The sequence below is a fragment of the Pteropus medius genome, unplaced genomic scaffold, assembly GCF_902729225.1.
Source record: "Pteropus medius unplaced genomic scaffold, Ma_sr-lr_union100, whole genome shotgun sequence".
In the NCBI taxonomy this organism is placed as follows: domain Eukaryota; kingdom Metazoa; phylum Chordata; class Mammalia; order Chiroptera; family Pteropodidae; genus Pteropus; species Pteropus medius.
Genome location: NW_024349802.1, coordinates 16,643,683 through 16,655,911, shown reverse-complemented (window position 1 = coordinate 16,655,911; position 12,229 = coordinate 16,643,683). Strand labels below are relative to the sequence as shown.

The window sequence follows — 12,229 nt, the reverse complement described above, 5'->3', positions numbered from 1 at the left end:
GAAGTAATAGAATCAGATTTACGCTACAGAAAGATTACTCCAATATATAACCTAGTTTAGACTTATGTCACAGCATTTATTAGTGTGTATAGTTATTTTCTAATTTGTGTTTATAACACGAATTAGAACCCCCTCTAGAGTTTGAACTTTAATTGAACCGAACTCCATTCCAATCCATGTATGTGTGTGACATATGTATGTGTATGTGTGTATGTGTGTGCACACACGTTTCTTGGAAGCCATTTGGGATTCCTTGTACAAAACTCTCTCCTGAATAACCAAATTTATATTTTTCTCAGTTTTCTTTGTAAACTGAGATATTATATCCATATCTAAGAAAGAAATTTAAACAGAAGTAAAGATCAACTTTTTGGGGAGGTCCTTTTAATGAAGTGCAAAAAGAAGCCAGTCGGTTAGGCATGAGTTTGAAGGAGAGGACAGCAAGTATCTCCACTCAACAGAGACGACTCTGCACCTGCCTCCACCCCTCCCCCAACCTCTGCTGCGATGAGGGAGGCAGCAGTCTGCGCCCAGGGATGACGAAGATGCGCTGAAGGTTAGCATTGCTCTGAGCCTGCAGATGCGGAGAGGTTAACACCTTCCTTCATGAAGAAACTGAACCTTTCCATCACTCTTCCTAAGGGGAGACACCATTAACAAGATTCGTTAGCACTAGTGTGTGTAATGGCAGAGCTGAAAGGACAATAGAGATTAGAGGCAGAACCTCATTTTGCAAATGAGGTAACTGAGTCTCTGAAATGGAATGTTCTTGCCACAGGCAGATGCTGAAGGTGGGAGCAGCAGAATTTCCTTAGTCCAGTGATACCTCCACCCCGCCTGCTGTTTCCACTGATCCCAGAGCCCAGGCTGATCACCCAGTGTCTTAAAACAACAAAGAAGGAGAGATTCTGACACCAGGGGTTGAAGCAGCCTGCCCCTCTGCCTTCGCTGCTCAGCAGGACCTGTGATGAGGCCGGATCCTGTACTAGTGAGAAGAACTTCCACCACAGGTCCCCTTCAGTGTCCTTAACTATAAGCTGGTTTGTAGGCCCAGGGTGCCATGAGTGCGCATGTTAGAGAACTTTCCCTTTCGTGAAATAAATGTTCCTGCATATGAATAATATTTATTCATGTAGATATATCCTTCTGGGCTCAGGGCCTAACCAGATATTCTAGCTTGTTAAAATAATCATAAAGAAGAAAAACACAAGAGCCAAGATATGTGGCCCAAATTCCGTGGGTCTAAAAGAGGGTCAATGACGAGCAATGTGGACTTGCTGTAAAACAGTAAATGCTAAGTTGCCTGTTCTGCACCAAAGAAGTGACATCTTCCTAGTTGCATTGCCTTCAAAAACACTTTGCAGGTCAAACAAAATACCTAAACAAAACACGTCCCTGTGATTTAGGTCCAAGCACTGACAGCTTGCATTCCTCTATTTTAGATAAAAGGAAAACATATCTTTATGGTAGCTTTATCCCCTCTATCTCCCTTAAGGCTACAGATATTTAGAGCCACCAGGAAATTGTGGAAGATAAAGGCTCTCTAGCCAGTTTGTCTAAGGAACAAGCTGTATTATGACCTCTTAAAAGTCACGTAGGAAATTATTTTTTAGTGTGGGGTTCAGGATCCTTTTTTTTCAAACAAAATGTTATATGAAACGCCACCATTTAAAATAGTCAAAAGCTGCACTTGAAGGTGGAGACCACCCTAAATGATCCCCTGAATTCCTTCGGTGACCCCCGACTTGCCCCTCCAGAATCTCTGGGCTTTGGGACAGCAATTTGAAAACTCATGGTCTTGTTGGACTCCCTCAGTTGGAGGTTCTGTGACCAGTCCAAGCTGGCAGACATAGTGGCCCACCCCTAGTCTGACTGTGAGGCAGTCAGTTTTCTATCTCTATCAGCTGCTTCGAGTGGGAATAAGTACAGTTTATGGAGTTAAGCAGGCTCATGGAAAAGTTTGCGGTGGAAGACACTGGCCCCAACTTCTTTTTTTCCCCATGAGGTACTCACAAGCTCTCAGTGCACAAGTGGCATTCATTTCCATAGGTGATGTAGTCAGAACCACAAACAGGCATGTACGCGATGGGGCAAGGGATGGCCACCACTGGGTACTTCTTGTAAATGCTGCAGTCCACCTGTGACAGACACAAGTGAATGTTCTGCCTTCCTCCTGGCCCCCAAGCTAGGATACCCCAGACTCTATAGTACAAGAAGCAAAATACCATCCTAGTCCCAGCTCAGACAGTCTGATGCTGCTGTGGCTACTTCTATTAGTAATATTATTACTACTAGGACAAATACTAGTACTACTAGGAATACTTCTATTATTACTAGTAGACTCAGTTAATAATTCCTGAGCATTTCTAAGCCAGACATTAAATTTACATCTTACATGAATTTTCTTTGTTTAATCTTTAGGTTCTACTATCATCCCTATTTACAGGTGGAGGAAATTAAGGCTTAAAAGAGAACATTTGTATAACATGAAAGCTAGAAAGTGATGTGGTTGGGATTTGAATCCAGGGCCTGGGAAATTAACCAAGGTCCTGCCCCGCTCACATGCTGTCCCTTCCGTGAGGACTTCACCAGCCCTCGGCTGGAAGTCACCTCTCTCTCCTTTAACTCTGGAATAGTTTATAAGGCTGTGGTTATTTAAATGTGTGTCATATTTCCTCAAACAGCAGAGATTTCTTGATCTGTGCCTACCTCCCTAACCATACGGAATTAATCCTACAGATATATTTCATAAGTATTTGTTGACTGACAGTCGATTGGAATTGAAATAAAAATGCAATTTGGTACGCTCACCGTTGTTAAAGGCAGACTAGCAGCTTCTGAAAGAGATATACAGATGGAAATGTTAAGAATAAAGCAAACACTTGAAGTCTCATTAATTAATGTAAATCTGATCCTATAGATTAAGATTCTGCATTTCCTCTGGCAACAGGTCTCAGCATACACTCTAATCTTACGCAAGAAGATTCTAGCTGTTTGCTGAGGAAGCCAAATGGCTGGTGGGTTAGGTAAGCCCTTGGTTCAGGCAAGAGAATTATCCAAATTTCCTCCCTTCATTACCATGGGATGTTTTCTGAAGCTCATTGTGTCTTTGATAATGGTTCGTAATCAGATAGCAATAGGCAGATATTCAGTGCGACTCCTATCTTTGATATTCTCCCCCTCCTAAGCGATACAAAATCATGTGATAAAATGTCTTTAAAGTGTAAGGATTGATTTAAGCAATGTTTCAACCATATAAAAGTCTAATTGATGACTCCTGGGCTTTGGAGAATTGTGTTTTATTTCAATCCTTCTGGATCGGTCTTGATAGGCATCCGAGTTTTTCTGCATTTTGCACCAAGGAATAGTATCTAATAACCGGAAAATTATCGAATAGTATCTAACAAGTTCCAGTGTCCTTTTAAAATGGTAGACTGATGAAGAGAAGGGTCCATTTCTGTGTTCCGTGGACAGAAATAAAAATCCTTGAAAAGGAAGACACTAGACCCAAATCTCCAAAGTCTAGCAGAAACAGAAGATTCTCCCAGGCCAGCACTGTTTCCACTCTAAATCAATACTCTTTCTATTCTAAACCAGCACACTTTAAATCCACATGACCAGACATTTCTCTCTAATGCTCACATCTCAGGAGAGGTTACTTGGAAAAACAGGCTTAATGGCTGCACAGGGCACTATCTCCCCTTAACTCACCTGAGCTGCTGCAGAAGTAGGTCACTGTACAGAGCAGAAGGAGACCCCCAATAGTCTTCATGCTGGAGGTGGCTATGATGCAGAGGCTGCTCAGGGCTGTCACAACAGCTGCATCAGCCATGCCCTCGGAAAGGGGCCATGTTTATATGGTGACACTTGGCCTCTCCACCTTTCCTATGAGGTCATCCAGAGTCATTGCTGGTTTTGAGAGGCTCTCAAAGCACAATGTCACACCCTGGGTGGTGGTGCAGTCCTTGTCACTTAATTGCTACTTTTTACCTGACCAACAAATTAATCATTTGCGGTAAGAAGTATTTTTCTGTCTGTCTAAGAGGTGGGGATTGTTATTTAAAATTCTAAGAAGAAATTAAGTTATGAAATAAGGAAAAATGTCAAACTTTATTTCACGAAGAGGGTATTAAACCCAGGACAGATCACACTTAGATTTATATGTTGGCTTCTGCAAAAATACTTTTTTTTTAAATTTTTATTTTTGAGGCAATAAACATACAAAGCCAGCTGGGGCCGAGTGGAAGGAATAGTGACTCTAGTATTTATGAAGTTCGGAGAAAAGCATTGACATTTTCTACCTCTGTGATCTCGGGTAAGTCACTTATGTGCTGTGAGCCTGTGTCAATCAGGAAGTCCTGGTTATGTTGTAGAAACATACAACCCCAAGATTTCTGTGACTTAAAACAACACAAGTTTATTTTTCATCCAAGCTGTACAGTCAGCTGACGGTACTGCGTTGCCTTCAATGAATCCCAAGTGGGCAGAGTTGTCACTATTTGGAATGTCGTTCACTGTCCAGCTGAAGTGAAAATGTGTTCTTGAGCATTTCCCCTTTCAACAATCAAATGTTCCAGGCCCAAAGTGACACCATTATCACTTTCCCTCAGTCGCCATCACATGGCCTGGCCCAATGACAGAGGTTATGGAGTGTGACCTTACCTTGTTCCTTAAAGACCAGGTGGGAGAGAACTGGAAATAGTTGGCAATGACACAGAAACCACGTAGAGCCTTAGATCCAACCCTGACGAGTGGTAACTGTTGCTTCCCACGTTAGACTTCACATCACTGGCGTCGTTTACGTGAAAGTGCTCTAAAGTGCGGTGCGTGCAGTTGTAATTGTGATTATCACTGCTACTGATGAGCCAAGAGACTCTGCTACGGGCTGCTGACATTAGCTTGTAAACTGCGCTGGGCAGGCACGGCTGTCCAAATGACTGCTGTTTGTCTACTGAGCTTCAGAGCATATGTATGAAAACCTTGGAGAAAGCAGAGGACTCTGCTTCTCCAATGCTTTGGTTGGCAGGTTTATTTTAGTGCAGTGTGAAGCACAGTCTCCAGGAAAGATAAAAAATTAATAATAAAAGGATAATAAGCTAATAACATTGCATGACTCCCTAAAATTTTGACTATTACATCTGTTTAGGGAACAATATAACAGTCAAGAATATGGGCAGAGAGCCCAGTGGATTTTATTTGGAATCCTGTTTCTAATTAATGTTGACGTTGCGACTTTGAGTAGATAAGTTAAACTCTGGATGTTTTAGTTTCTCATCTGTAACACAGAAATAATATTTACCTCACAGAATGGTTTTGAAAGTTAAGTGAGATTATGTATATATTTATAATGTCGTGTGTGTGCGTGTGTACGTATCAGAGTGCCAAGATCATAATTAGAGCTTGGAATATGGTAGCTAATGATATGGAACGTGAGCTTCATGACAACTCATTGAGAAAGGAATTTTTATTGCCCTCATTTTACCACTGAGTAAATTGAGGCTCAGAGGGTTTAAGTAATCTCCCCAAGATCACGATATGAATTAAAGGAGAAGACGATGTTGGCTTCAGTCACGGAAAAGAAGGGAAGCGAACGTTCTGATAAAGAGAACTAATTCTGTTTTATTGTTGCTATGAACATTTGAAGAGAATGAATCCTGAGTAAAAGCCATTATGTTTCAAGAAGAGGTGTCTTTTTTTGCAGTTTGAAACTATAACTTTATCAAAGATGAGTGGGAATGGGATTAAAGGGTGATCAGAATGAAGTGGAAAGATATGGTTATAATATTTTTTGGATGTTTGATAGCAAAAGGGAGGAGGGAAATGGAAGAAGCTAAAGCTTTAGCAAGATCTGGGATGACTGAACATGTCTTAAAGCTAAAGGGGAGAAGAAAAGAATAGTATATGCGGTGGAGGATGGCTAATGAGAGGAGTACAGAAAAATGGAAAATAAGATTAAAAGCCCAGGTGAAACAGCAGTCCCTCTGACAGAGCGGGCAGAGACGAGTAGATGAATATAAAGACAAAGATACTTTGAAAGGGAGAGGAAGATGAAGGAATCCATTGTAAGGTTGGCTCCAGTTGTTAACTTCTGGGGTTGCTACTTGCTGTGGAAAAATTATATTGGTCTGGAAGCTGGAGAAGGATGGAGAAGGCTTGGCGCAGACATTGATGAGAGCGTGTCAGACAGTCGACAGGGATATAAAAATTAATGGTCACTAGACAAAATTAGCACCAGATTTTAGCAGTCTCAGTCAGAACCATCCTAAATATTTCTCTCAAAATATGTTATGACGCTGAGTGAGAAATAGAAAAGGGATTTTAGGGATGGGGGTGTGTACTTCAGAGACTTGAGGGGGAGCCGTAAAGACTGTGGTAGGCTTGGAAGAGAGTCAGATGTTCAAGAGGTTCAGATGGGTTATGCACGGAGTGAGCAGTTAATCTGGTTTGGAGGTCAAGGTGCAGGCTACATGTGAATTGAGTAGATGTGCGGAATGAGAGTGATTGTTTATGGAGGCTGCAGCTAGTAGGCCAAGCGTCAGGTTAATGTCTCAAGGGTGGGACTGAAGTAATGACTCTCAGGGTGTACCCGAAGGTAAAGCAGATAAAGAAAGAGTGGAGAGAAAGGTCTTCGAATTTAAAAAGGTGAGGAAAAGTGAGGTCGAATGACCAGGTGTGGTTCTCTTTGGGTTTTGGCAGCTGTTTACACAGGAAAGGGAATTTTCAAGCCAAACCCTGAGCCACAAACGATGGAGGGTCCTTTGCAAGTGAAAGAAGGAGTCTGTGAAGATTTTGAAAAGCAGTCCACTCTGCACAGAGGGCAGTTTGTAATTCCTCCCTGTATTCTTAGAGGGGCCAAAATGTGAGGCCTTATCAGAGAGGACCTCAGTGACAAAGGTTTTATTCTAGGGAAGGCAACACAGAATTCAAAACATCAACAAAAAAACATAAGGATGAAGGAGAAGTTTCAGAGTGCTGAATCCCTAATTTCTTCTCCAGTGGATTTGGGTGTCACAGCGGGGGAGGAGAAAGGTGACCATCAAAAAGTGGAGAAGGGTGAGAGAATTAAACTGGAGCGGGGCCTGAATGGGGAGCTCCTGGGTTGTGAGCTGGAGGGAATAGGGGAACCAGCGCCACAGCTGGCAGTAATCCAGGTAAAAGACAATGGCTGTAGGAAGCGAAAGGTATAATAAGAAAATCGGCCATACTTTAAGCACGCGCTGTATGCTAGAACTGTGCTACACCTGCTATGGGCGTGATCTCATTTAAGACTTACAGTGATCTTAGGAGAGAGATGCAGTTATTTGCCCTTTTATGTAGCTAAGGTAACAGGGACTTGGACCGAGTGGCCAGTTTCAAGTTAAGAGCCAAGGATTTTAATTACTTTGGTGTACTGCCTTTAAATCTAAATTTAAGGTAGATTTGGAGACACATTGAAAATTAGAATAACAGAAGTAAAACTGGCAGATTCAGAGCAATCGGGAAAGACAGATGCTATTTTAAATCACCAGGCAGAGGGAGCCCAGGGCTGGAGCGGAGTGCATGGCATTTTCACCTGTGAGCATCATCTGGCAAGGAGGGGCCCAGCAGGAAGAGGGGATGCTTGAGAGGCAGGAGGCAAGGGTTCTTGCCCCATCCATCCACCCTCATCAATCCAAGGTGCAGTGCTGTGACAGTCCCTTCTATACTTTGTGCCTTCTGCTTCCCAGACATCTAGTGAGATTAGCTTAGGCTGGTGCTTCCAGTTTTCCAGTTAAAAAATCCCTCCTTGGAACGCTAATATGTACAAATGATAAATAAGGCTGAGGATCGGGGGTGAGTGGAAAGAAGTTGGAACTTTCCTTCATTCCGTTTCCCCTCCTAATTGCTGCTCTGGCCCACGCCTAACTCCCAGGCTCCGTCCTTGGCGTCCAGCACACACTCCATCCAACACCCTGAAGCCTTCTTATGACAGTTTAAAATCAGTGGCCTAGCTTGGGCTGGACTAGCTCTAGCCTTTTGTCTGCCTGCTTCTCCCTTCCCTATGTGATGCCTTCACACTCGAGCTCTTTTTTACCTTCCTTTTCCTTTTCCATGTTCATGCTTCTGTGTGCACTGAGGTACAATGACCAAGAGGATTTTTGCATTTGGATCTTGTGTCTGGAAGGACCTTGTTCCCTGCCTCTCATGGGAACCGGGAGTTAGCACATGCAAGGATCCTATGTTTTGGTTCTGTAGAATTTTCTTTGAATCACTGAGGCTACAGAGTTCCAGTCATTGAAGAAGATAATGCGTAGAAACAATAACAACTCTTGTTTCCTTTTGGTTTATGTTGCTCCTAGGTGGAGCAACTTCACACTATATAGATCTAGATTACACACACACACACACACACACACACACACACACACACACACACACACACACCTCCCAGCTCCTATTAGTAAAATCATGTCTCCCTTGTTCAGTGCTGAAGGAATATCTGTAACCCCAGAGTTAGCCAATATTAGAGACTATATTAGCCTTCCAGGGCTACCATAATACCAAAGAATGGTGATTTAAACAACAGAAATTAATTTTCTCACAGTTCTGGAAGCTGAAAGTTCAAGATCAAGGCGTGGGCAGGATGGTTTCTCTTGAGGCTTCTCTCTTTGGCTTGTAGATAGCCATCTTTTCACTGTGTCCTCACATAGTCCTTGTGTGCATGATCCTTGGTGTCTCTTCCTCTTCTGATAGGGATGAAAGTCCTATTAGCTTAGGGCCACATTTTGATGACCTCGTTTAACCTCGATTACCTCTGTAAAAGCACTGTCTCCAAATACAGTCACGCTAGGGGTTAGGGCTTCTACGAATGAATTTTGGGGAGACGCAATTCCATCTATGACATTCTGCCCTCTGCACCTTCCCCCAATTCCTTCTCACACGTGGAGAATCACAAATCAATGTCCTTCTTACATGTAGAGAATCACAAACCATTGATCATCAAGACCCTTTTATCCCATGAAATGTTTAGTATTTCTTGACAAAAGAATTCCTTGGTCAATCAGATTTGAGAAACCGTGGATCTCTATTTCATTTGGAGGGATTCACAATGCACTTTATTTTATTAAAGGCTCTATAAGTTTTTTGCAATACAGAAAACTTTTCACTTAGTTTAACTCAATTTTACCCCAACTTAATTTGTCACAGTTTACTTATTATTTTACAGAATATTTAATAACATCTAAAATGATGCTAGTGCTTTCTCGGACATTAAGAAAGAAAGATATACTCCAATTTCCCATAAAGTTATAGTGTCTAATATACAGAGTCGTTACCAAGAAAGATCACTGAATTTTTCAGTCTGCTTGGACTGCTCAGAAGTTTTTACCATATTGAAGAGAACTCCTTCTCTCTGCAGCTTCCATACATTCTAGTTCTCTACAACGGAGCCTGATAGAATGAATCTGCTCTATCTTTCTAAGTGAATCCCTTCAGACATAAAAGGCAGCTCTAGAGTGCCTGGAAAAGTCCTTTTTCTCCAGACGATATAGATCAGCTTCTTTGATATTTCCATAGAGTCTGTAATCCTGTAAGTCCTCCCTATCCTGACGCATTAACATAACATTACTTCATAACAGTGAAACACAAGTAAAAGTCAACTTCGTTTCCCTTCTCTGTTCCATGCAGTATTGTCCTCACTAGAGGTTCAGAGATGAACAAGAGAGCCAAGGACTCTACTTCTTGGAACTTATTTTCTTGTAGATTAAAAAAAAAATGACCATAGACTATAATAAAATGATTTCATATGCTGATGAGTATTTAAAAGAAAATATATCATGATATTGGGCTAGAGAATAATATGGAAATGGGGGCCAAATTTGATTGGGTGATCAGAGAAGGATTCTCAGAAGAGGTGCTATTTGAATAGACGTTTGAATGATGAGAAGGAGCCAGTCTAGATTGTTTCTCCGATTCCAGTATTCTCTAAAATGTCTTGTCATTATAAAACATTCAACTTGTAAATCAGACAGGCTCTAGCCTGTGTCTTGTGATTGATTAGGTTAAATGTTTTGTACTGAATTCTACGTGAGATTGGATTAAAAAATTCTTGCACTTATTTTTTTAATTGCCTTTTCTCCACGTTTGTCTCTTCTTATTATTTTCTATCATGAGCTTTTCTTATGGCGATTTCAAGTAGAGTCTGTGTTTAGGAGTTCATGGCCTCAAACATTCATTTAGTGTCTAGCTATTAAACTTTGATTATGTGTCTCACTTGTTATATGACCTTGTTTTATTCACTATCATCACAGCATTCATTACTACCTGCCATTGCCTGTTCCTCTATGTGTATATTATTCATCTGCCATCACTAAAATTCGGGCTCCACAAGACTTGTCTGTCTTGTTTGCTTGCTTATACCAACACCAAGCACTGTGCATTGCACAGAGTAGGAACTACTGAATAAATAATTACTGAATAAACGAGAGTCCTAAGATTCCATATTATGTCAAAAAGTAGAGTAACACAGGATTCGGCCAGCATTTGGGAGAAAAAAAAAATCTGTTTTACACAGTGAATTTAAAAAGAAAGAAAGCTTATCTCACTGGAACTTAAAACAATTCAACCATTTTCGATTGAACTTAATTTCAATAAGAAGAGGAAACCGTGACATGTTTAACATTCTCTTCCACATTTTTTCCAAATAACTCGAAATCATCTTTAAGTTGAAATCGCTGTCGTCTGAGTGAGCAAGGGCCCTTTTGCAGCCTTCTCTTCAGTGGCAAAGGCTACAAGGTAAATGTATCCCGACTGCTGACAGAGAACCTCCACCTACTTCTCAGTAGCTACCGCCACTGTGACAACGCAAGGAATCCACCCCTCCCAGCGGTGTCCAAACATAATCTACAAAAAGAAGATTCATTCAGCTGATCGACAGGCTCTTTAATCAAGGTAATGCCTGCATAGTTTACGATGAGTACTATCTAAACGTAGCATGTCCAGACCAGAAAGAAATAATAAAAAACAAGGCTTGAGAAATGACTGAAGTACCAGAGTTTTGTTTGCGTTTGTTTTTCCTGGAGAAAAGAGACTTGAGTGTGTGTTGCGTAGAAGACAGAAGATTCATCTTCTACTGTTAACTGGGAAAGAGAGCAAACTGTTTTGTTAGAAAAGGCTCTGATGGTTGAAAGCATCGTGAGTGTAGGTTTGGATTCCAGGTAAGCAGTACTCCCTTCTAATTGGACCTCCATGGCAATGTTTTTGCTCCACCATAGCAACAATAAAACCATCAGTGGGAAACCCTGATATATGCTAGTCCATTAGAAATATTGTGGAAGTCAGACTGTTCAGATGATCTCAGCCCTCACTCCAACTCGGTGAACCTATGACTACCTGAATTAGGCTTTCAGTCAGTGCATTTTGGGTTTAACTGACTTCGTTTTATTCATGTTTGTAGGGTGACAAAGACGAAGCAGTATACACAGTGATGCTAATTATATAATAAAATGCTAATTATATAAAAGTTATATAACTTTTATTATCAAAGTTAAAATTCTCAGAGAGACAAAGTTAGCCCAGAGAGGTTACCTTCCCGATGTCACTTCTTCAGTGACTTCATTACCTGCTCTTTCCATTTGGCCAGCTGTTGAGGATATGCAACAATAGGGGGACTCAGTCTAGAAATGACTGTCAAATGTAGATGTGCTTTCCCCAATTGCCTGGAGAATTAATACAGAACACAGATGCCCAGGCTCATTAAAATACGGTATGCTTAGGCCTATCTTTGTACAAAAACTTGTGCAAAACCAAGGAAGAAGGAAGTTGTAAGGTGCGTCCTTGTTGCCAGCAAAGGTGTTCTGTGTGTTATTAGCTGGAAAGGTGATTGAGAAAGCAGAGCTGTGCGCCCTCTTCTGGACACGTCCGGTTATATAAGGAACTAGTCAGACTAAGCTAGAAGAGGCTGACATCTAGTGGCAATAACAGGTAATGACACAGAGCACACAACCAAAGGCCACTTTTTTCACCTTTCATTTTCCCCAGCCTCCAATGTAGTAATGACGTCATCTCCTTGTATTAGTCAAGATATTTCTGTCAGAAGTGACAGTTTATAAACCAGATTAAGCAAAAAATATAAAACAGAATTTGTTAACTGATGTAATAGTAACCGTGGGATGGAGTGAGAATTAGGTATGCTGGAATGAGGGGGTTAAATGATATGGATTCACTCTTGCTCTCTCCAAAACATACCTGCCTCCCCAAAACGCCCCCCTTC

General features: G+C 41.4%; 1 protein-coding gene across 1 annotated transcript; it reads right to left on the bottom strand.

The window, feature by feature from the left end:
* Positions 1-383: 383 nt before the first annotated feature.
* Positions 384-4,866, bottom strand: LOC120581167 (serine protease inhibitor Kazal-type 7). Its single transcript, XM_039835916.1, has 5 exons — positions 4,663-4,866; positions 3,712-3,835; positions 2,812-2,837; positions 2,014-2,138; positions 384-637 (listed from the first exon to the last, which is right to left on the bottom strand). Exons 2-5 carry the CDS (start codon positions 3,830-3,832, stop codon positions 592-594), a joined length of 318 nt encoding a protein of 105 aa, XP_039691850.1. The 5' UTR covers positions 3,833-3,835; positions 4,663-4,866; the 3' UTR covers positions 384-591.
* Positions 4,867-12,229: the final 7,363 nt, after the last annotated feature.

What these genes read in the sequence shown, in the direction of transcription:
- LOC120581167 (XM_039835916.1), bottom strand. Translation starts at nt 3,832, where the DNA reads ATGGCTGATGCAGCTGTTGTGACAGCCCTGAGCAGCCTCTGCATCATA. An exon ending in CTACTTCTGCAGCAGCTCAG is followed by an intron (nt 2,838 to 3,711) that starts GTGAGTTAAGGG and finishes TATCTCTTTCAG; the next exon opens with AAGCTGCTAGTCTGCCTTTA. An exon ending in CTAGTCTGCCTTTAACAACG is followed by an intron (nt 2,139 to 2,811) that starts GTGAGCGTACCA and finishes TGTCTGTCACAG; the next exon opens with GTGGACTGCAGCATTTACAA.